Source organism: Protopterus annectens, chromosome 1.part1 (genome assembly GCF_019279795.1).
Source record: "Protopterus annectens isolate FY-2018-M chromosome 1.part1, PAN1.0, whole genome shotgun sequence".
NCBI lineage: Eukaryota > Metazoa > Chordata > Ceratodontiformes > Protopteridae > Protopterus > Protopterus annectens.
Genome location: NC_056726.1, coordinates 1,967,978,133 through 1,968,000,910, shown reverse-complemented (window position 1 = coordinate 1,968,000,910; position 22,778 = coordinate 1,967,978,133). Strand labels below are relative to the sequence as shown.

The window sequence follows — 22,778 nt, the reverse complement described above, 5'->3', positions numbered from 1 at the left end:
TGTTTACGGAACCACATCTTTCCACCCTTCTGGCCTTTGGGGTAAGGCCTGGAAGGAGTCGAAAACGGACTCCGACGGCAGAAAGGGTCTTGCCATCAGTCTCGCACCTAGTCAGGGTTTCTTTCACTTGAGGACCAAAGAGAGATGATCCATCAAAAGGGGAGTTCGTGAAAGACGTCTTGAAAGGGTCCGCAAAATTGCATAGCCGCATCCAGGCGTGCCTAAGTAAGGCTACACCTGTCCCTGCGGCTCTGCTCGCTCCATCGGCCGCGTAAGAAAGGAGGCGCATGGAGGAGTTGGATATGGAATTAAGGGTAGCCAGCTGCGTGTTCATCTTGTCTTGGAAACCCGCAGCTGTAGGATCCTTTAACATTTCACTCGCTTCCTTGATCAAGTCCCTTTGAAGACGAGTGAAATGGCACAGGTAGTTCAGCGAACGCATGGTAAATGTCGCTGAGGAGAACATCCGCTTCCCATACCTATCCATGGACCTAGATTCCTTGTTAGGTGGATGGACAGGTACTGAAGGATCAGCCAGTTCCTTCTTTGTGGCAGCAGCTACCATGGGGAAAGAAACGGAAAATATTTAGGATCGGGAATAAAGTTTTCTAATCTACACTAACTAAGTAAGAATATTAACTTAAAAAGGGATTTAAAGAGTAATTTTTACAAGAAAAATAGCACTCACCAGGAACCGGTAGAAACAACCAACCTCGAAGCTGTAGCGGCAAACGAGATCTGAGGTAACTCTCGCCTAGCATTGTGGGATATAAGGGGAGCCTCGAGCCGGTGGAACCAACTCTCGAGCTTTTAGAGTGGCCGAGTCGGAGCCGAGGTCGGCTCCGAACCCATCCAGCAAGAATGAAGGCGAGATAGACAACTTAACATCTATTGTTACAAAAGACACTATATCATGTATAAAGTACAGTTATGTAAAATCTTACCATACAGTAGATGTCCTTCTCTTCACTGTTGCAGTATTTTTCACAGAAGGAACTCCTGCCAAGGATAGCCTAACACCTGGCCTTTAGATTTTATAGGCACTGTGTGTCATACGTTTGCTCCCTGCATAGGGCGTAGGGCATAAAGGTATCATACAGATGCAAATATGTATTTATTTATTTACCAGGAATGTCTGCCTGGTAACAATGCCCATTTTCAGTGGAGGGTGGGGTAAAAGGCTCCTCAACAGTTTACAGTAATACACAATGTTGTAAAAATGCACAACCATAATACAGTAAATAAAAATGTACAACAATAATACAGTATACAAAAATGTACAAGGAACTTATGAAACATGAAATTACAGAGATTTACATTGAGGAGAATTTTCATAGGCAGGCTTAGAGAGTAATAGCTGATATCACATAGTTTGAAGGGTATATTGTCTGACATAGTAAAAGGATCAGCACTTCGTGTTTATCATAACTGAGTTAGGTTTTCCTCTTACAGTATTAATATAGATGCTCAGAGCTGAATATGCTTGTATTGGTCTAAAATCTAAGTTGATTAGCACAACATTTACAAGGATACTTGAAGCAGGAAAAGTACAGGGAAATTTGGAGAGGGGAGTGAGATTTGTTTTTTACAGTTTCAGTATACAAAGTATGGATTAGGAAGATGGGAGGGGGTAAAATTACAGGGGGAGTTGAGCTAAGAAAGGAAAAAGATGTGTTTTTGCTGAATGGTTTGGGGGTGGGGGGATTGGGAGGATAAGTAGGAGACAGAATGGGGGGATTGGGAGGATAAGTAGGAGACAGAAGTATGAGAATAGAGGTTTATTTATGTAGATTTGATAAGACTAGTGAGAAATATTAGAATTCAGACTAAGAAAAGTGGAAGGTAGGAAAGAAGGTTTAGGATTTAGCCACGTTTGTAACAGGAACATACCCAGTTTTTGTTCATGTGGTCTTTGAGCAATTTCTTGAAGTGAGATAGGTTTGTTGTTGATAAGACAGAATGAGGGAGACTCTTCCAAAGTTTGGAGATATAGTTTGAGTAAAGAGAATTACCAGCCTTATTGTTAGATTTGGAAATGTGTAAAAGGGCTTAATTTGAGGAACAGAAGACTCTGTTATTACTGTGGGACTGAAGCATTTCTTGGAGGGTAGGTGTTTTGTCTTGTTGGTGAATGAGTTTGCGAGTGATAGTAAGTTGGGTGTAGGCTAGTTGGCAGGGAAGTTGTAGCCAGTTTAGTTGTTGTAATACCAGGCAGTGATAGATTCGATATGGAGAATATGTTGCAAACTTAGCAATTTTATTACAGCAACCCTCAAGTTTTGTTAATTCGGTCTTTTTTTAATTCATGAAGATAGGGGAGGCTTATAATAAGCTAGAGAGAAGATGGGTTCTGGCTATTTCAAGTCTGGTAGCAGTAGTGAGGAAAGGTTTAATTCTATAAAGAGAACCTAGATTTATATGTGTCTTTTGGATGGCTTGTGCTAAATGTTTGTCAACAATTATTGCAACTATTAGTTTGGTATGTGGCACAGTTGATATAGTAGCATTGTCTGATGAGCGTACTCGAAATGAAGTAGAGGAGTCAGGAGATTTACCAGGATGGAAGAGCATGAGTTTAGTTTTTTTTGGCTTGAGTATCAGTTGTGAATCAGACAGCTAAGATTCTACAGCTGAGAAGGCCTGTTGCAATTTTACTATGAGCTGTTGTACGGTGGATTCAGCACAAATGAGCATAGAATCATCTGCGTACTGAATGATGGTGGCAAGATGAGTAGCAGAGTGTAGCTTGTTGGTAAAAACAGAAAAGAGAAGGGGACCCAGGATTGAGCCCTGAGGCACCCCCATGGAAACAGGTAAAAGAGAAGTGAGCGCTTGTTGTCATAACAGGTAAAAGAAGAGTGACCTTACTGCCATTTGACAGCTTGTAGGCAATCAGTTAGACAATCATGGAACAAAACAAGAGTAGAGTGACTAAGTTTGAGATATGCTAACTCAGTAAGGAGTTTCTGGTGGGATACAATGTTGAAAGCTTTAGAGAGTTCTAAGAAGATGGAAGATACTATTTTGCCATAATTTCTATAATGGTTAATTTTGTTTGTAAAGTTTAGAAGAACAGTTTTGGTACTGTAGTTGGGGGCGGAAACCTTGCTGTGTATCTGTTAAGGGGTTGTTAGCTAAGAGATAGTTCCAAAGCTGTGTATGGATGCAATTTATTAGAACTTTGGCTAGTGGGGATAAAATTGCTATAGGTCTACAATTAGAGATCTTGGTAGAGCTTCCTCCTTTATGAAGTGGGGTGATATATGATATTTTCCAGAGCTGTGGGATGTGGTGTTCTGAGATAGAGCAGTTGATCAGTAAAGAGACAGGATATGAGATGGCATCTGCTGCTAGTTTAAGGAATTCCAAAGGTAAATTATCTGCTGCAAGGGAGGTTGGGTTAAGTTTGCTGAATAGTTTTTTATGGCGTTAGTTGGATAGGCTAAAAGTGGGAAGGTATCATTGTTTCCTATGGGTAGAGATGGGATAGTTGGTGGGGAATTACAGTGATTTTTAGAAAGTGTAAGTATTGAGGTAGCAAAGAACAAATTAAATTGTGTAGCTATGCTACCTTGACTATTAGCAACTGCTGGGGTTGGGACAGATTTTTGGCCTGGTTGAAGGAGTTTGTTTAGGGCACACCAGAATCTTTGTGGACTGTTATGGTGTTTTACCTGAATGCCAGTGCAGAATTTTTTCTTGTCTACCTTTACCTGGGTTTTAGCTTAGTTTTTAAGATTACGGTAGAGGTCGAGGTTGGCTTGGGTTTTGTTGATGTGCCATTGTGTCCAGGCTTTGTCTCTTTGTCTATTAATCTCTGCTCCCCTTTTTTTTTTAAATAAGAAACATCTTTATAAAACCATCACTTAGTCACTTAAGACACAACCAATCATACATTTACATAAATAAAATCAAACCACATCGACACAATCCTAGTTGCAAGTATTTTACATCATAAACCATACTGACACACACTCAGTTGCAAATATTATACATCGCTTATAATCTAGTCAAACATTACATAGCTTATGTCCTGCCTTCTTGTAAACCTAATTCCTCCCCTGAATGTATTGTTCCCACAATTACCATTTTTCCTATGTAGTTTGCTCCTATCCTTCTCTAAAGATCTCATTTATATTTGTTTTATCTCTCTTACTATATTCACCACTTCTAGTAGAGTTGGTTTAGATTTTGATTTCCATTTTCGAGTAATTGCTTTTTTTGGCAGCCGCCATAATTAGACACAGCAAGGCCTTACCATGCCTAGGCCATTACTTTGTCCCTTCGTTTACGTAGGTTTTTGGTTTGTCTTGCTAACCATGGTGTATAATTTGCTTTGATTCTTATGGTTCTACATGAGGTTAGAATGTTTAGAATATTGAGGAGAGGAAAGTAAAGTTAAATAACTCTACTGCAGTGTCTAGGGGTAGTGTTTTATTGGGGTCCAGTTACAGGTGCGTAGGAGGGAGTTAAATGTCTGAAAGTTGAAGTCTTTTTTGTTCCGAATTTGTCTAAAAGTGGTGTTTCTGGGGGATGAAAATGTTGTCTGGGGAGGTATGTTGAGAGGTGGTCATTTATAATATCTGGGAGACAGCTGGAATGTGAGGACTGAGGTGGCTTATTAATTAGGATCCAGTCCAGAGTAGATTGGCTTTTGGTGGATTTGTCTATTCTAGTTGGGGGTTGTATGGCTGTTTAAAGCCATGCAGGTTGATGAAGTTAGTGGGGTTACCAGTGTTATATGTGTTCCAGTCAGCAGTAAAGTCACCCATTGTTATGGTTTCTTGTGGGAATGTTAATGATGTGTAGTGGAGTATTTCTTCAACTGTCGTAATGTTACTGTCTGATGGAATATAAATACTTATGACGGTTAGATATTTGTTGGGGGTTATTTTAAGTTTAGCAAATAATATTTCAGCATTGCTGTATGTTTGTTTGTCTGGTTCTAAGCATTCTAGTTTAAGATTTGCTTTGTAGAAAATGGTTACTCCTCCTCCACATTAGTTTGTCCTGCCCAACCTACGTATATTGTAACCTGAAGGTAGGAAGGATTACATTGTCAGAACTGAATTGCCCCAGGAGGAACAAAACATCCCTAGAGACAAAGGAAAACATGCACATCAAGAAGAATAAAAAATGCCAGAAGGAAAAGGAAGTGAGACTCCTTCAGCCAGAAAGGAAAGAAAATACAAGAGCAAGAGCCATAACAGAGGGGGAAAGAGGGAGGGACTGAATATTGCAACAGTGAACAGAAGGACATTTACTGTTATGGTTAGATTTCACACAAATGTACTATGTCCCTCCATATCACTGTTGCAGTATTCTTCACATAATGGAGAGTACAGAAGTTAAGAAAAGATAAGGAAGAGGAAGGCACAGAAGAGCCCTCTACAAATCTATGCAAGATAGCCTGGCAAAACCTGCCCTGGCCCTGTAAACAACAGTTTATAATACTTAGTAAAATATGAACAAAAGTCCAAGTAGCAGTCTTAAGGATGGAGTTGGTTTCCAAACCCTTGAAAAAGGCACCAGAAGAGACAACCGCCCTAAAAGAATGAGTCTTTACTTTCTAAGAAAGACATCTGCCATGAAAAGAATAACAAAAGCAATAACCTTAGAAATGCAGGAGTAGACTGGAAGAGAGTTGCTGATTCCTCATTGTAGCTTGAGTTTGAGTTTGAGACAGGGAAGAAAAGGAACAGGGAACTCCAGGAGGTGGCAATGCTGAAGTCAGAAGGATTTGAGGTACCACTGGAGCTTCCTCTTATGGAGTCTGGTGAGAAGAAGCAGGGGAATGGTACAGGTCAGAAACCCCAGAACCCTGAGAAATTCCCTAGCCATGACAGAGGACAGAGGAAGAACAGACAGGAAAGGATGTCAGAGACAGAACCTTGGAAGAAGGAATACAGACCAACAAGGGAATGGTCTGAATCTTGCAACCATGAAAAGTATGATCCTGGAAGGCATAAGAACCGACTTCTTGAAGATTAACGGTGAAACCCAGACTTTGTAAAAGACTAGTGGCAAAGTGGAGATCTTGCAGGAGACTCCTGGGAGAAGGAGCATGAATAAGTAGGTCATCTAGATAGGATATTATCTGTATCCCTTGAAGCCTGCAAAAGACAATGACAGGAGCAAGAAATTTGGTGAATACCCTTGGGACAGGAGATAGGCCAAAGGGCAAATGACAGAACTGAAAATGAGGGGAAGAAACAGAGAAATAAAAATATCTATGCAAGATAGCCTGGCAAAACCTGCCCTGGCCCTGTAAACAACAGTTTATAATACTTAGTAAAATATGAACAAAAGTCCAAGTAGCAGTCTTAAGGATGGAGTTGGTTTCCAAACCCTTGAAAAAGGCACCAGAAGAGACAACCGCCCTAAAAGAATGAGTCTTTACTTTCTAAGAAAGACATCTGCCATGAAAAGAATAACAAAAGCAATAACCTTAGAAATGCAGGAGTAGACTGGAAGAGAGTTGCTGATTCCTCATTGTAGCTTGAGTTTGAGTTTGAGACAGGGAAGAAAAGGAACAGGGAACTCCAGGAGGTGGCAATGCTGAAGTCAGAAGGATTTGAGGTACCACTGGAGCTTCCTCTTATGGAGTCTGGTGAGAAGAAGCAGGGGAATGGTACAGGTCAGAAACCCCAGAACCCTGAGAAATTCCCTAGCCATGACAGAGGACAGAGGAAGAACAGACAGGAAAGGATGTCAGAGACAGAACCTTGGAAGAAGGAATACAGACCAACAAGGGAATGGTCTGAATCTTGCAACCATGAAAAGTATGATCCTGGAAGGCATAAGAACCGACTTCTTGAAGATTAACGGTGAAACCCAGACTTTGTAAAAGAATAGTGGCAAAGTGAAGATCTTGCAGGAGACTCCTGGGAGAAGGAGCATGAATAAGTAGGTCATCTAGATAGGATATTATCTGTATCCCTTGAAGCCTGCAAAAGACAATGACAGGAGCAAGAAATTTGGTGAATACCCTTGGGACAGGAGATAGGCCAAAGGGCAAATGACAGAACTGAAAATGAGGGGAAGAAACAGAGAAATAAAAATTTCCTGGACAGAGGGTGAATGGGGATATGAAGCTAGGCATCTTCGAGATCTAGAGAGACCAAGAAGGCCTGGGGAAGAAAGAGAGGAAACAAAGTCTGAAAAGACGACCTTGGAAAAGATGTTGAGTAGAGAGAGAGAGAGAGGTCCAGAAATGGTCCCCAAGTCCACTCCTTTTGAGGAACCAAAAACATCCTGAAGTAAAAAACCCTTACTGACTGCAAAACCTCAGGGAAAAAGAGAGTTGGTCTGGAGGAGGTTGCAGAACACCTGAAGAGGGGAGGTCCGTACCATGAAATACGCCTGATAAATAATAGAGAGCACCCAAGAGTCTGAGGTGATCTGTTGCCAATTTGGGACAGACAGAGAAAGGCAACAAACAAGGGGACCTGGCTGAAGGGAAGAGGGGGCAAAATGCCAAACAGAGACAGGCTTGTCCTGAAAGGAAGACTTTTGAGATGTATCAGTCTGCGTGGACTTAACAGGAGGAATACACCTAGACCCTTTCCTACCTTCGGGAGGTTGTTGAGTCTGCCTATGGACAAAGGTGGATTTAGAAGCGCAATTCCTCTGAAATTTGGGTATAGGGAAACAGAAATATGCTTGAGTTCTTGTGTGGCCTTACTATTATCCTGTAGGGACTTAAACAGGTCAGCTGCAGCTGTCCCAAAGAGATTTTTATGATCCAGAGGAGCATTCAAAAGTTTGGCTTTAATATCATCAAATAAAGCCTGAAGACAAAACCAAGAATAACATCTCATCACAGAATGAAAGGCAACAGCCATGGAACAGGCATCAGCAACACCATAGCTGCATTTTATTGAGTGATGAGTGACCTGGAAGGTGGACCCAAGCAGGGAAAAAGCTGAAGCTCTCCCTTCAAAATCAGAGAGGTCAGACACAACCTTAGCTAACTGAAAAGGGAGAGCAAAAACATACCCGGACATATGGTTGTAGTAATTAATAGCCCAAAATGACAAGGTGGCAGGAGTATACACTTTTTTTACCCAACCTTTCCACAGAACTATCCTTATCTGAAGGAAGGAGCTTAGAGAAGGGAAAAGTTTAGAAGGCTTATCAGTTGAGAATGAAACCACAAAAGGGTCAACAAAAGGACAATTTAACAATTTTCAGTCCTTGTGTACCTTGTAGAACCTATCTTGTTTCTTAAAGTCAGGGGCTGAGAGTCAGGAGCTACACAGGCAGCAGAAAAGTTGCCCAAAAGACTGCCAAAACAGAAGGAACTGCAGACAGCTTAGGCAACTCCATTTGTAAAAGCTCATTGTACCTATTTTGGATGTTACAGACCTGGAAGCATAACCACTTAAAGTACGCCATCATATGAACAATAGTATCCCCAAAGGATAACTCTTCCAAAGGGGATTCTGGGCACAAAGAATCCTCTTACTCTGAGCCATAGTCTATAGGAGAAGAACTGTGAGAGAAGTAAGCAAGGGATTCCTCCTCAGAATGTAAGTTCTCATCAGAGGAATCCAGATGTCCTATATTACTGTTGCAGCATTTTTTACTATAAGGATCTCCCTTCCAGGGCAACCTGATGTTCGGCCAGTTTACCAAAGCCTTATAATCGTATATGCACCAGACGCAGGTAGCCAGAACTTCTGCCATTTTGCTCACTGGTCTGAATGCCTTGTTGCTATGCTGAATACCTAGACATCACATAACTGCCATGTTGTTTTTTTTTCCTTTTCTTTTCTTTGGTTTTGTACTTATTTTGCTTATCTAGAGTTCATGTCATCCAAGAAGGGAAAATGTCAATGTGAGAGGCAGATTCCCCATAAGGATCATTATGAGCAGTGTCTCTTTTGTTTGGGTGCTTCCCACAACCATACCTCTTGTATTATTTGTAAGGTGTTTGTGCCTAAGACACGCAGAAGCCATTTGTCTTCCCTGGCCATTTATCTTGAAAACCAGTGGCTTAAACAGTTAGCCCAGGGTAATATGGTGGAATCCATTAACCACGAGATACTCTCATTAGGTAAGAAGAAGGCCAAGAAGTCTCAGCTGGATTCTTTAGCTGTCCAGCCACCACAGGACATCCCTCTAGAAGAGGGTAATAGCTCTGTAGACTGTTCAGCATCATATTCCTCTGCCAAGACCCAATCAGAGGCCAGCATGGATCCATCATTTCACACATACTCTGAGGCTTTGCAGGCATCTGCTCTGAAAGTCAAGGGGGAACCGTGTTTGATTATCTTAGACAGTCCTAGAGTGGTGGCCATGGAGGTGCAGTGGTTAGCGTTGTCGCCTCATAGCAAGAGGTTCTCCGGTTCAATCCTCGGCTGGGGTGCCTTCTGTGTGGAGTCTGCATCTCCTCCCTGTGGTCGCGTGGGTTTCCTCCGGGTGCTCCGGTTTCCTCCCCACATCCCAAAGACATGCTGTAGGTGGATTGGATACTCTAAATTGGCCCTAGGCATGTGTGTGTGTGCCTTCTGTGGAAGGTTGGGCACCGGGCTGGCAAGTCGACACTGTAAAACTCCACTGCCAATCATGAGCGGACAGGTGATCTGCTGTGGTGACCCCTAACTGGGAAAAGCCGAAAGAAAAAGAAGAAAACAGTCCTAGAGGGATTCCACAAATACTGGTTAGGGAGGAGAGTCTGGGTACTCTTACTGAATCTTGCCAAGAGATGGAACCTCTAGTACTTGTTAGGGCTGATGCCTCTTCCAAGAAATGACAAAAGACTAAGCATGTTTCAGTCCATCCTGTGGATCCTCAAAGGAAATGGCAGGAGTTTACTTAGGGCTTGTTTTCTGCCTTGATGGCCCTGAAGTCTTCTCAAGGGGTTTCGGTGCCTGCTCTTCCGTGGACTTCTGCCTCTTATAAATGGCCTAGGAACCGGATTCCTTGGATGAGAATTCAGAGACTAATGAAGGGTCCTTGTTCTCTTCTTCTCAGATGCCTTCACTTTTGGGTTATGGTTCTGATGAAATCTCCTTTTAAGGAATTATCCTTTAAGGAAACAATTGCTAGGATGATGGAATACTTAAAGTATGATTTTTTTAAAGTGTCCGATATTCAAAGAAAATATTATGAGTTGCTTCAGGTGGATACTCCTAAACCATCACCAGTTCCTCCTGCATTGGCTAACTTGTTAGACACTTTCATTGCTGCTTCAAAGTGTCCTGATTCTCGGCCACCTGTTCCTAAAAAACCTGATAGGTTCTATAAGGTCCTTGAGGATTCTCAATTTTTATTTGTGTCCTTTTGTTGATCCGATTGTTGGGTCAATTTCTTCTGCCAAACCTTCTAAGCTCTTGCCCTCTTCCAAACTTTAGCCCTCTGATAAGGATAGCATGGCAATGAAGAGGACTGGTAAGAAGGTTTATACAGATTCTACTTTGGCCTTTAGGGCTATTAACTACCAGACCCACATGACCCGGTATTCTCTGGCCTTGATTTCTCAGGTTTGTCAGGTTATCTTCTGTCTTATCTGTTTTAAGTTCTACTTTTTGAGTGGATCACCACTCTATCAAGTGTAGCTATGATGCTGCTGATGCCTCTTCCAGGGTTGTGGCTTTTGGGTCTGTCATGAGACATTATTCCTGGCTTTGCCTCCAATCTTTGCCTGAGGTCATTAAGGCCAAGCTGTCAGATGCTCCCTTGGATAACAAACATCTTTTTGAGACTGCTGACCTGTTTAGGTCTCTTCAAGAGAAACATAAAGCATTGCAAGACCTTAAACATATTTTTCTCTCTCCTATCCCTAAGTTCCAGAGGAATTATCTTTTTAGATCTACTTTCGTCCACAAGCAACCCCCACCGGGCCTCCAAGGGCAGGAAGGTGGTAGGTGAGCCTCTTCTGCTCAGGCTTCTCAGACCTCCGTGGCCCAGAAGCCTCCTTTATCTGATAACATTGCTTCTCTTCGAAAATGTGCCCCTCCCCCTTCTCTTAGGTTCCTTTGTCTTTCAAATTGGCTTCTCATCACTTCATATTCTTGGGTACTTTTAATCATCCATTAGGGTTACTCCATGTTATGAAAGTTTCTCCCTACTTTTTCAGGGATTCATCAACCTCTTCCAGAGCAACTTCCTCATTTCCAGGAGTTCCTATGGTCCCTGGTGAACCGAGGAATAATTCAACTGTTTCTCTTCCCAAGTAGAAATAGGTTTTATTCCAGGATGTTCCTTGTTTTTTGAAAGGACTTTGAGACCTATTCTGGATCTCTCCCCATTCAACACCTTTCTCAAGGTCCCCTCTTTTCAGATGCTATCTCTTCAAACATTGTTTCCTCTTTTACTAACAAAGGTTTTTCTGATGTATTTGGATCTGAAATATGCTTGCCTTCATATCCCTATTCACCCCCTTTTCAGGAAGGTTTTGCATTTCTCTGTTTCTTCCTTTCATTTTCAGTTTTCTGTTTTTTGTTTGGCCTCTCTACTGCCCCAAGGGTGTTTACAAAATGCCTAGCTTCTATGATTGCTTTCTGCAGGCTCAAAGGCATTTATATTTTCCCTTATCTGGATGACCTGTTGCTTCAGGCACTCTCTCACATTTGCCTGTTACAGGATCTGCAGTTCGCCATCTCTCTTCTTCAAAGTCTGGGGTTCATTATCAACTTCCCTCTCAGGATCATGTGCATCTGGGATGCAGGCTTCAACAATGCCAATGTTGGCCTCTCTTCCACCTCCAAATTTCTTGTCATTGACAGCCTTCTTTCAGTCTCTTCTTCCTCTGACTTCCAATCCAGCCAGATAGTTTCTTCAGGCCCTGGGATTCACAGCTTCTTCTATTTCAATGCTCCCTCTTGCCAGACTGCATATGTGGAAGCTTCAGTGGTACCTCAAGTCAGTTTGGCTGCAGCATTGCCACCCTCTAGATTTCAGTGCACCTCTCCTTCCTTGTCCATACCAGGAATTTGAGTGGAGGATTCAACAGTTTGCTCTCAACCCTGGCCTACCCTTTCAGCCTCCAGTCCCTTCTCAAGAACAGTTCACTGATGCCAAAGACATGGGGTGGGGGGGGGGCTTCATGGGGTCACCTGAAAGTTCAGGGTCTCTGATCCCCCATCAGAAGTTAGACCATATCAACATCAAAGAGATGAGAGCTCTGATTCTGGCCCTTCAATTGTTTTAGCCCATGTTCACTCCAGGCACCTTTGAAGTGTACACAGACAGCAATACAGAAATGTGATATGTCAACAAGCAGGAAGGCACAAAAATCTTTCCTCCTCTGCAGGACGGCTCTTCAAGTGTGGGATGTGGCTCTCAGTTATCAGTTAACTCTTCAGGCAGTTTACATTCCTTCACAGCATAATCCAGTGGCAGAGTCTCTGAGCAGATCCAAAATCCAGGCTCATGAACACTTGCTTCACAGAGATGTGTTTCTAGACATTGTCCATTGTTGGAGTATTCCTCAGGTAGATCTTTCTGCCTCACCTCAGAATAGGCAATTCCCTCCCTGCTGCTCCAGAGTGCCATGCCATCTGGACTGGAAGATTGATGCTCTTTCTTTTCCTTGGAAGGGGATGTTTCTTTATGCTTTCCTCCTTCTACTTCCAAGAGTCCTGCAGAAGAATCAGCTGGACTCCTCACAAATTCTGCTAGTCACTCCCTTTTGGCCAAGACAGCACTGGTTCCCCCTCTTAGTGTATCTGGCCAGGGGCAATCATCACATGTTACCTCATCAGTTAGACCTCCTCAAACAAGACAAGGGGTCTCTTATCCATCCTCACTTGTCCACTTTTCAACTGACACTGTTGGCAATAGGGTTTTGATCCTTTTCAGGCACCTTTTTTCTGAGGATGTGCTCAGGCTTTTACTGGAGGCAAGGAAACCCTCAACCAGAAAATCTTTTATGTCCAAATGGAAAAGATTTTCTGTCTGGTGCCATGCTCTTAACCAGGACCCTTTTTCAGTGGGAGTCCCTCTGGTCCTCTCTTATTTGTGCGAGTTGCTCCAGTCTGGCTTGGCCTATTCTTCTGTGAAGGCCCATATGTCAGTCATTTCTGCTTGTCTGCCCTTGAATCCTCCCTTGACTTCTCATTTTGAGGTCAAACAATTTCTTAAAGGCATCCTGTATATTAGGCCTCCAAAGAAACATATTCCTCCTCCTTGGGACCTTAATTTTGTTTTTGAAAAATTGAATCAGGCTCCTTTTAAGCCTGCAGATTCTGCTTCTTTGCAACAATGTACCTGGAAGACTGTTTTGTTACTGGCTATTACTTCTGATTGGAGGGTTTCTGAGTGCCAGACCATTATGGCCATTCCTCTCAGTCTGCTAGTGAGAGCATCTTGCATACCTTGGATTTGCACAGACAATTTAGGTACTGTGTGGATAAAACTACGGCTATTCATAAGTTTAACCAGCTTTTTGTTTCCTTTCATCCCAGGACATTGGGTTTGGCTGTTTCTAATCAAACCATCTTCTCCAGAATATCTAAGACTATTTATTTATGTTATTCTTTTCATGGCAAATCTTTGTCTACTTCTGTTAGAGCTCATTCCAGTAAGGCTGTTGCCTCGTCTGATGCTTTTTTCAAAGGTTTGGACACCAATTCCATCCTTGAAGCTGCTACGTGGTCATTAGTGTACACCTTTAGTAAGCATTAAAAGTTGGATATGGTTTCTAGGTCCAGAGCAGGTTTTGCTAGAACTATTTTATATGGGTTTGTTGAGGCCTCTTCTCAGCTTTCCACCTTGCATTTTGTTTCTTGAGTTTGTTTACTTTCCCTATAGTAAAGAATACTACAGCAGTGATATAGAAGGACATAGTACAGTTGTGTAAAATCTTACCATAACTGTAGATGCCCTTCTCTTTACTGCTGCAGTATTTGCTCCCTCCCTTTAACCCCCTCTTTTTTGTTCTGTTTTTTGTTTTGGATTCCCTTCTGGCTGAGAATCTCCCCTTTCTCTTTCTGGATGTGCATGGACTCCTTTGGCCTATGGGACAATTTATTTCTGTGTAACTGCGTCCATGTCTCACTTTTATTCCTATGTCCTGTAAGGGGAGCATATATGTGATGTACGGCACATACAAGATCATAAGACTTTGCTATACTGGCCGAAAGTCAGGCTTTCCTGGATGGGCAATCCCTATAGTAAAGAATACTGCAACACTGAAGAAAAGGGCATCTACTGTTATAGTAAGATTTCACACAACTGTACTTTCCCTTGCCCTCTTAACAGGGGTGGAAGACCAGAGAGGAGTAGGGCCTGAAACCCCTTGAGGAAGCTTCAAGGCCATCTGGGCACTGAGCAAGCCTTGAGTAAAATCCTATCATTCATACTGGTAATCTTTAGCAATGCGGGTAATATGCTTCATCTTTTGCTTTTTCTTAAGTGGGACATCTGCCCTAATGACCCTCAGTGTCTTGGTCCCTGGGTGGGATTCAATGATCGTAGTAGCAATCTCTTCCCACATTAGGGTTTGAGGAATCCCCCTCAGCCCCTCGGAAATAATTAGCCGTGGTTCCCCCTCAACATCCAGAGAACATGTTTGACAAGCCTTTGAGGATGGGCAAGAACTCAGATCTATACTGGCCTTGGACAGGGTCATGGCAGAGGAATTCCATGCAAGCATCATATGGTCTTAAGGGTTTTCACTAGCTTCTATAGCGATGTCTGGTGGAGGCTGGACAGGAAACAGATCAGGCCTAGACTTTTTCGCCTTCTTCATGGAAAACAGCTGTCCCCCAGGATGGAAGGATTCTACCATAGCACCATCAGCCAACAATTTAATTCTTGTGATATATGAAGAAAGAAGATAAACCATTATGGAGGATTTTAAGGACAAATGCTTGACAGACAGATCACTGCATATGATTGTGGAAAGCATCTAGGCAAAAGAAGACACTGGCTATGATGGTATTTGTGGGAAATCTGCCTTCCATGCTGACATTTTCCCTTCTTGGATGATATGAACACAAGTAAAGAACAATAAAAGTAAAAATACAGAAGAAAATCACACGGTGAACTTATCTGGAGATGGCTTGGTTTACCAGCACTGCAGAAGGGCATTCAGAATGATGTTCAATAATAGTGTTCGGACTGACGGCAAAAAAGTTCTTGGTATTTGCATCTATACATCACCTATATGCCATACGTCCTACATGGAAAGCGTGTGTGTGTGTGTGACGTATGGTGTCTATAAGATGTAATGGCATTGGAGTGAAGAATATTGCAACAGTGATATGGAAGGACATCTATTGTTAAGCCTGCATTTGGTATATCGAAACATTACCTGCCCAGGCAGTCCATTCCATTCAGAGCCATGGGTGACACCTTTTCAGGTACCACTGGTCAGGATTCATTTGGACAGGGGAAAGGAGCAGGGAGTCATGCAAGAGGCAGTGTTTGACAATATGCAAACAGATGTTCCAATAGGTAATAACTTTGAACATCCTGTTTACGTACAGTTATACTCGGCCAAACAACGTGGCAATCACATGGGAAACATAGTGAGGGTGATATGCAGCCAGTAACCATACCTTTGCGAAAAGGTAATAATGTGAACACTTGAGGAACAAAATTAGGTAGCAGTGAAAAGCTGGTATGAGAGAGACAGCTGTCAGGGGATAATGGACATTCTCTGGAAGGAGTTATTTCAGGAGAAGTAATACTTAAAAGCTCAAAATCCTGAATCTGAGACACATTTCTCAAACAGTTCTGGACTGTTGTTAGAAGGAGAATCTGAGAATTGCAAAGAAGAATTTAAGGAAGGCACAGCTCTCACACCCTACCTTACAAAACTCTAGAGAAACAGTAAAGGGGTGCCCTAAACTTCATGGCACTGGAAGTCTGTATACTGGAAATGGACCTGCTGTACAGAATCTGAACTTTTAAAAAGGAACTAGAGGTAAAAGTGTGCAGCAGTTGGTAGTCTCAAGTGCCTATTATCAGGCACTTCTAGCCATTGCCCATAAGTCAGGTCACACAACATAAAACATACAAAAAGGGGGCTTATATAAAATGTTTACTGGCCAGGCATTATAAAAGACATATAAGGGTCTGCAAAGCTTCTGTGCAGTGGCAAAACCTATTAAGAGGGAAGATAAAGCCAAGATGTAATCCAGCTGGTTGACCACCACATAGACATATGAACTCAATCAACAGTCAAAAGTCCAGGGTTACTTATTAAGACTAAAATATATCAGGTAAAAATTGCAAACGTGTTCTAGCCTGTCAGCAAAAACTTAGAGTCTTTCAAAACAAGAAGCTTCATTCCTGGACAATTTCTCAACAAAACCTGCTTAAGATGAGCAGGAAGACAGATGTTTGAAGACAGCTGTAACAGGTTGTGAGAGTATTGCTGTTCTGCCAAAAAAATGTAAGAAATGTTAATTAAACTATATTAAATTAAGAAAACTGTTCAGTAGCTATGTAATAGTTAAAAGAAATCTCTGTGTATATGTGAACATTTGCATTTACTACTGTGTTTTAGTAATGCAGTTTAAAAATAATCCCATTTCTGCTTCTTGACTGTGTAAACATCTGCACTGCATGTCTAATACTGAGTCAGATCACATGATGACAACTTACTGGGACACCAGCTTGTTAAAACCTTGAGTCTTCTGTAACTCTTGTTTAGAGACTTATAAATAGACATACTGACCAGTAATTCGAAAAGTTACAAAGATTTTGGGGAAGTAAATTGCTGTAACTAAAGAAATTATTTTCTGAGCTTGGACAGAAGGTATAAATTGTAAGGCCTTATTAAGCTGAATATGATTGCTTACCAAAAAAGCAATTACTAGAAACAGAATAAAAATCTAACCCAACTGTAACTGAAGTACTGAACATTGTTAAAGGCATAAAAAACTGGAATTGAGATCTTTAGAAAAGGGACGGAGCAAATTACATAAAAATACATGGAACTTGTTGCAACAACACATGCAAAATAATGATCAGGAGGATGAGTGATATTTAAGAGATTTCAGGAATGGCACACCATATGCAATGTTGGAGTGTATGACAGTTTTTATGTAAGAAAATCCATACGCAATGTATAATGCATAAAAAAAGTTATCATGGTTTGTCTTCTTTTCTGTTATTGTATGTGCCTGTGTCTTAACTGATAATTTAATAAAAGAATTAAAAAAAAGTTACATGAGATACTTTCTTGCCTTCTGGATGATACGCTTGGAGACTAAGTTCATGTTGTTTTAACTTGCCTGTAAGGACTCTGAAAAATCTACTTTGAATTTAAAACCCAGAAACATAAAGAGTACAATGTATCTTTAACAAGGTTACTACTTCAGATGTCAGATTTTTACTGGGGATTTTCAATTCTTTGTGCAAGTCTTGTACTTTTTGTGTGTTTATTTGAAAATAAAATTATTTTACTTATTTCAAGTAAAGAAGTATTATTTAACAATGAATGTTTATGACTAACGTTTCAGTTATTAGATTAAGGTTTTATGCTTTTTATTAGTACCCACAAACATGTGGTGTTTGCTTTATGAAGAACAGCTGCTCAGAGCTACCATCTGAATATTGACAGGTTGACTTATTTTAAAGGTAAACAGCAAGGTGTGTTCTTCTTGTTAATTTTTGACTGACTGGTGGCAGTGTACCATACACCCGGGAATGGACTACATTGTTCCTAAGAAGTTACATTATACTTGTCCCCATTTTGGAAAATATTGCATGTGTGCAAATGATTTTTGGATAAGATTTAATTACCATTGTTAAAATAAAACTGGAAAGCAATGGGCTCAGTCTAAGATGGATGAAATCCTGGTAAGCCACTGATTATAATTTTGATCTGTAGGTGTAGAGTATAAGCTTATTTGGGTACATATTTACCATATACCCAGATTTACTATGGATAATCATATGTCGTTTAAGCAGCATGAAACTTAAGCAACCTTAAAATCTTGGGAGGTTGCTACTCAGAGTAGTGATACTCTATAAATACTCAACACTCTTTTTATTTTATTTTATTTTATTTTGTGTGTGTGTGTGTGTGGGGAGACCTCTATACCTCACTATATATTTAACATAAAAAACAATCAGTTACCTAACCAGCTTTCACATTCCAAATGTAGAGCAATGCAACCAGGTGATCTTCCAGTTATGAATTAGAAAACAGAACTACTATAGACTGCTGAGTTGGACCATGTGTTACTTACTTTTTATGAATGCTTAAATAGTTCTGTAATGCCTATGGCCAAGCCTTACAAATCACAAATGATGACGTGTGATTTGTGCAGTTTGGTAAGATCAACTGCTACCAATCACATACTTTCCATGTGAATGATGAAAATAATCATGGCAATAATTATTATGATATTAAGAAGTTAGTGTAAATGTAAACAGTTGTTTAAAAAAATACGCACCTGTGAAAACTCCATTGTTTCTAAAATTCTGAATATAGTTATCGCCAAAGGTGTCCTTTCCTACCTGTATAGGAAAAGTTATAATAATTTTTTTTTGCATTTCATGAACGGAGAATATAACTTTTTTCTCTTAAAAACTGTATTAACATAATACTGTGTTTCAGTTAATTCACCAAGAGCATCCTCAGTCCATTCAAAAATCAGTGAAAAAAGTACAGTTGTGTACACTTACCACAAATGTAGATGTTCGAGTGTATTCACTGTTACAGTCATTACAATTGGGTTATCCTGCTGGCAGGCTACCCTCAGTCGGCCTGAATTCCAAAGTCTAGGTCCGGCGTTGGTTGCTGTTGTCTCTTCCCTGACGTCAGTGCGCCAGGGGTATAAAAGATGCAGCCGATGCCATTTTCTTCAGTTTTTCTTGCCCCATATGTCATGTGCCCCCAAAAGGGTAGGCTAAAAAATGTCAATAAAACATGCATGCACCAAAGTATATATTTTGCCTTCATCTACAAGTAAATACACCACATAGGTTGTATAGAATAGAGAAGTACAGATAAGTTCCAGCAAAGAAATGGGGGATGGCGGGTGGGTAACTTGGACTGCAACAGTGAATACACTAGAACATCTACATTTATGGTAAGTGTACACAACTGTACTATGTTCTTCGTGTTTTACTGTTGCAGTCATTACAAATGGGTTGAATCCCAAAGCTAAAGTTGGGAGGCTGGAGCTAAATAGCATTAGGGGCGGCTATTAGGCCCTGCAGAACTGCAGTGGCAAAGCCTGCCCTGGATTTAGAGTAGAGTAGTAAGTGATGGTGCCTTGTGAAGGTGCGCACTGAAATCCAAGTAGCAGCCTCTAAAATGTCTTTGGTTGGTACTCCCCTGAGGAAAGCTGCTGAAGTGGCTGCTACTCTGGTTGAATGTGGCCTAATGCCCTTAGGTACTGGGTTGCCATGTTGAGAATAGTAGAAACGAATGCAGTGGCCTATCCACTTTGAAGTAGTCTGCTTTGAGATAGCTTTTCCTTGTGATCCTGCAGCATATGCCACTAGCAATTGCTCTGTCTTTCTGAAAGCTTTGGTTCTGTTCAAGTAGAAGTGCAGCTGTCTGTGTATGTCCAAAGAATGCAGAATTCTCTCCTCCTTATTCTGTGGGTTTGGATAAAAGGTAGGCAGATGAATAGTTTGGTTAAGGGCCACACTGGACACTACCTTAGGCATAAATGTCGGGTTTGTCCTCAGATAAAACCTGTCTGGATAAAAAATGATAAAAGGCTCCACAGCCATGAGTGCATGTAGCTCTGAGACTTGTCTTGCAGAAGTTATTGCTAGGAGCAGAGTTGTTTTCCAAGATAAAAACTGTATATCAGCTGCAGCGGCTGGCTCGAAAGGAGGCAGGGTGAGTTTTTCCAAAACATAATTGAGGTCCCATGCAGGTACTGGTGATCTCCTTGGAGGCCTTAAATTTTTGGCCCCTCTGAGGTACTGCCTTAACAAAGGATGTGAAAGATTGGTGTCTCTGTATTGTAATGAGCCGAAATGGCAGAGGCATGAATTTTTATAGATGAAAAAGACAGGCCTTTGTCCAGCATCTCAGTCAAGTATTGCAAAATCTGAGGAATGTTTGATACAGCTGTGTCAATTCCTTGTGCCTGGTTCCAAGCACAGAATCTCTTCCATTTTCCAGCATAGGATTTTCTAGCACTAGGCCTCCTGGCCTCCAAAATGACATCCATCACCGCTTTAGTGAGAGGTGTGCTTTGTATGACTACATTATCTGCCGTGCTGCCAGATTTAAGGTCTTGAGTTGGCTGTGCAGGATCTGATTGTTCTGCTGGGACAATAGATGAGGTACTTGAGGTAAGGTCCAGGCTGTGCATTGAGATAAGTTCCTTAGGATTGGATACCAGTACTGGCGTGGCCAGTCTGGGGCAATCAGTATCATGTTTGGCTTCTCCTGTCTGACCTTTAGGAGTACCTTGGGGAGGAGAGGCAGAAGAGGAAAGGCATATACTGTTAAGTTTTTCCAGATGAAAGATAGGGCATCCACTTTCCATGCTTGTCTGCGATAAGTCCTTGTGCAGAATCTCTTTAGTTGGTAGTTGTGAGGTGAGGCAAAAAGATCTATGTCCGGGCATCCCCATTTCCTTGTTATCATGCTGAAGACTTGTGGATCCAATTTCCACTTGTGGGGCTCCATGAGTTTTCTGCTTAGTTCGTCTGCCAGAGTATTTATCTTTCCTGGCAGGAATTGTGCCTGCAGATGCACTTGGTAAGTCAATGCTGTGTCCCACAAAGTCATGGCCAGTCTGCAAAGGGGGTAGGAATGAGTGCCTCCCTGCTTGTTTATGTACCACATGACCGTGGTACTGTCTGTCTTTATCAGTAGTTGTCCCGGATGAAGTAGGTCCTTGAAGGCTGTCAGGGCATTTTGAACAGCTAGCATCTCTTTTTGATTGATATGTAGATGCATTTGGTTTGTGGACCATGTGCCTTGAATACATTTTCCTGCCATGTGGGCTCCCCAGGCATAATCGGATGCATCCATTGTTAATGTCTGTGTGGCTGGAGGTAGAGTGAATGGCTGTCCATTGTTCTGGTAACAGGCCTTCGCCCACCATCGAAACTCCTATTGCAGGCAGGGGATCAGAGTAACTATTGTCTCCAGGCTGTGACAATGTTGAGTCCAAACACTTTTTAGGTACCACTGAAGTTTCCTCATAAGCAGTCTTGCATATGGAATTAGTAGAATGCAGGATGCCATGAAGCCCAAAGCCTGCAGAATTTTTTTTGCAAATAACTGGGCCTTTTTTGCCAACAGTTTGAAATAGGTAGTCAGTTGTCTCTGCTTGTCTGGGGTGAGATAAGCCATTTGGGTGATTGTATTTAAGCTTGCACCCAGGAATATTATCTCTTGAGAGGGTACTAGTTTTGATTTCTGTTCGTTGACTGTGTACCCTAGGCATGATAGTAATCTCTTTACAAACGCCAGATGCTGTAGTAGAATGTCCTTGTTGTCTGCTTGAATGAGGCAGTCGTCCAAGTAAGGATATATTTGTATTCCTCTTTGTTTGCAGTTACTGGTGCCAGGCACTTTGTGAAGACCATGGGCGCAGTAGATAAGCCAAAGGGCAGTGCAGAGAATTGGTAGTGCATTGAGCCAGCTTTGAATCTGAGGTATCTTCTGCATGTTTGTCTGATTGAGACATGCAGGTATGCCTCTTTTAGATCTAAAGTCACAAGCCAAGCCTTCTTGCCCAACATGTGCAGAAGCTGCTGTAGAGTCAACATTTTGAATTTTGGAATATCCAGATATGTGTTTAGAATAGATAGGTCCAGTATTGGTCTCCAGGCTTTGTCCTTTCTGGGTACCAAGAACAGTCTTGAATAGAGTCTTTGTCCCTGTTCTTACTCTGGTACATGCTGAATGGCCCTCATGTCCATTTGGGATGAAACTTGTTTTTGTGCCTCTGCCCATTGATTGCGTGATAGGTCTGGCATACCGTTTGGCCTTGGCAGAGAGTGAAAGTGGAACCTGTAGCCTTGTGATACTATATTTAGAACCCATTTGTCCTGGGTGATCATATGCCAATTTTGTGAAAAAAGTGCTAGTTTTCCCCCCAAATGGGGCTGCCAATAGATAAGTGCTTGGAGCTGGAAGGGGAAAGTCATTGAGACTGTTTCCTGTATGGCTGTGATTTTTCCTCTCCGCTCTTGGAGGTAGAAGCACTCCATTGTTTAGGCCTGTATGAGCCCTGGGGCTGAGATCTGTCTCTTTGTGGCCTATCGGACACTGGAAAGGACCAATTCTTTGTAGGCCAGTTCCTGCTATATCTGGGAGGCTGTACCTGCAAGAAATCTTTGACTGTTTGCATAGATTTAGCTTTGTCCTCCATTTTCTTCAACACCTCTTCTGCTTTAACACCAAATAAAGTATCATGCTGTAATGGAGCATCTAATAGTTTTGCTTTAACATGATCAGGCAAATTCTGTTCTTTTAACCATGCATGCTTCCTAATGACAAAACCTGTAACAGTGGCCCTGCAGGAGGCCTCTAGAGAGTCAAAACCACATTGCAAAGTATGCTTTCCAACTTGTTCAGCTGCATGCAATAAATCCTGCATTTCCTTGTCTGCACATTCTGAATTTGCTGGCATTTTCTGTTTAAGCAGTGACATAAGATATTGCTGATATTTAAGCATATGAAATTGGCAATTTAAGGCTCTTACAGCCAAGGTTGCAGAAGTATAAATCTTTTTACCTCATCTGTCTTGGGCCCTAGAATCCCTATCAGAGGGGATAAGGTTTTTTGCAGTAGAAGCCTTGACCCCTTTGGGACCCTGAGAGACGGTTTCTGGGTCAGCAGCAGGGTTTTATAAAGAAATTTATGTGAATCAGGAACCCTGTAGTATCTG

General features: G+C 41.7%; 1 protein-coding gene across 3 annotated transcripts in view; it reads right to left on the bottom strand.

The window, feature by feature from the left end:
* The window catches only part of RBKS (ribokinase), a 1,304,045-nt gene that overhangs the window by 976,988 nt on the left and 304,279 nt on the right, over window positions 1-22,778 (bottom strand). For all 3 annotated transcript variants that reach the window (XM_044085234.1, XM_044085217.1, XM_044085225.1), the window contains exon 3: window positions 18,360-18,423. In XM_044085234.1, coding sequence (XP_043941169.1) covers window positions 18,360-18,423 — 64 coding nt within the window. The remainder of the gene's footprint in view (window positions 1-18,359; window positions 18,424-22,778) is intronic.